The 1,972-nt window shown below is 36.2% G+C and overlaps 1 protein-coding gene across 1 annotated transcript in view; it reads left to right on the forward strand.

The window, feature by feature from the left end:
- LOC119590544 (conserved oligomeric Golgi complex subunit 5-like) overlaps positions 1–1,972 on the forward strand; it is a gene marked incomplete in the record, with an annotated part of 11,598 nt that overhangs the window by 978 nt on the left and 8,648 nt on the right. Inside the window, 5 exon segments of the mRNA XM_037939200.1 lie at positions 182–236; positions 436–540; positions 845–969; positions 1,207–1,420; positions 1,678–1,820. Of these exon segments, the coding sequence (XP_037795128.1) occupies positions 200–236; positions 436–540; positions 845–969; positions 1,207–1,420; positions 1,678–1,820 (624 nt within the window).

The following is a 1,972-nucleotide window of genomic DNA, read 5'->3' on the forward strand; positions in this document are numbered from 1 at the left end:
AATTTTTATATCAGTACAATTGATTATGTGCTATATTTACTGTACTAGTTTCATTAAAGAATATACAAGGTTTTCCAGTAATGAGGATCCACTTTCAAATGTGTATAGAAATATGCTTGATCATGCTTGTGTCTTTATTTTATGTATATGTATGTATGTGTCAATAAAGTCATCTTTTCAGCATAACACTGCAGCAGCAATGTCGGCTACAGTGTTTAAAGAATTTCAGGAAGATGGTAATTAAACATTTTGTTGTTTTTTTCCATTGAAGTTTACTGTACATTATTTATGAATGAGATATTATTTTTAAAAGGCATTTACTTACTAAGTATGTATTACATAGAAGTACATCATCTTTCTGAATGCTGTGGTCTTGTAATACAATATGTAATTGACTGTTGATTAGCTGTCTGATCTATGCCTCTCCTTTTCAAGCTACGTATGCACCCTTTCTGGAGGAGGACTTCGATGTCCAAAGCCACACTAGTCAGATGGTTCAAGGTGTTGTCATTGCCGAACAGCTGAATAAACTTACTCTTGGTATGTGGTTTTAGAGTATTGGCAGGAGTTTGGCAGCTTTTATTGGGATAATGATGAATAAATTGACAAGTGCAGTTATTCTTGTTCTTTATTAAGATTCGTGTTGCTTTATCTTATATTCCTTGTAGAGTGATTGTGAATAAGAACTAGTAATTTTGCAAAGGAATATGATTTATGGTTAAGAATTACTGGAAGTACATGATGGAAACATTACATTAAAAAGTCAGTTACATATCTTTGATTGTGAATTTCATGCTGAACTGAGTCATACTTTTCATCTCATGTCATTTCCAAAATCTGACAGGAATTAACCGCCTAGAACGGGAGATAGAGAGCCAGGTTGGGAGCCACTATGAAGACCTTTTGTCACAGGCTACTGGAGTGGAGACACTAGAGGATGTTCTGAATACAATGCATACCAGAATCCAGGTATAAAAACCGGAAGATTAATGGGCAGTTTTTGTTAAGAATATGGAATTCTTGATATTGAAATAAGGGTTTATAATGTATCAGTTGATTTTTAAAAAAATTACAGGTTGTTACTCAAAACTGAGCATTAGGTTATTTATTTGTCATCAGATCCTTCTGAAATTATGAAGTCTCTTGGGAGTTGCACAATTTTATAAAGAAAAAAATTTGTTCATTTTTATTTGTCTGTATTCCCAGACACTTCTGGCTGGAGTGGAGAGGCTAAGAGTGCGAGTTGTGGATCCGTACCAGAGAGTGGAGAAGCACACACTCATTCTGGGCAGACTTCAGGCCACCTGTGAGCTCTTGAGAAGGGTCATACGCTGTCTCATGTTGTCGCAGAGGCTACAGCAGCAACTTGCTAACGGACCTCGAGATATAACAAAAGCAGCAAGCAGTCTGAGTGAACTAGGTAGGTATAATTGAAGATTTTTTTTTTTAGATACTATGGTAAAAGGCATTGGAAGCTTTTTCGTGAATATTAGAGACACAGTAAGATGAAAAAGAAAGATAAAATCATTATCAGTTGGCAGACTGTAGATTTTGTTGCACTGTATGAAGAATTAGAAGTTCCTAAGATTATTTTTTATGTATGTTTCATCTCTTATGGTACCCAGAATGCCCAGACTTTTACTGTTCCTTTTCGCTAAACATCTCTTGATCCCTCAGACCACCTGGGTCGTGATGTGGATTTAACAGGGCTGGAGGTTCTGGAAAGGGATCAGAGACTAGTGCGGCAAGCTCGTTCTGACGTGGAGAAGCAGGCAGTGGCGATGATGGACCGTGGCATGGAGGCACAAAACCAAACACAGGTGAGTCAAATCACACTGTTCATTTTATTTTAGGCTTCCTTCTGAAGTCAAAAGAAACTTAGAATGTATTTTTTCTCAGTTGTTCTTTTCTCTTTATTTTCATTGTTTGATATAATTTTTTCCTCTCTTGTTATTTAAGATTTGACTCTTCA

Source organism: Penaeus monodon, chromosome 27, assembly GCF_015228065.2.
Source record: "Penaeus monodon isolate SGIC_2016 chromosome 27, NSTDA_Pmon_1, whole genome shotgun sequence".
NCBI classification, from domain to species: domain Eukaryota; kingdom Metazoa; phylum Arthropoda; class Malacostraca; order Decapoda; family Penaeidae; genus Penaeus; species Penaeus monodon.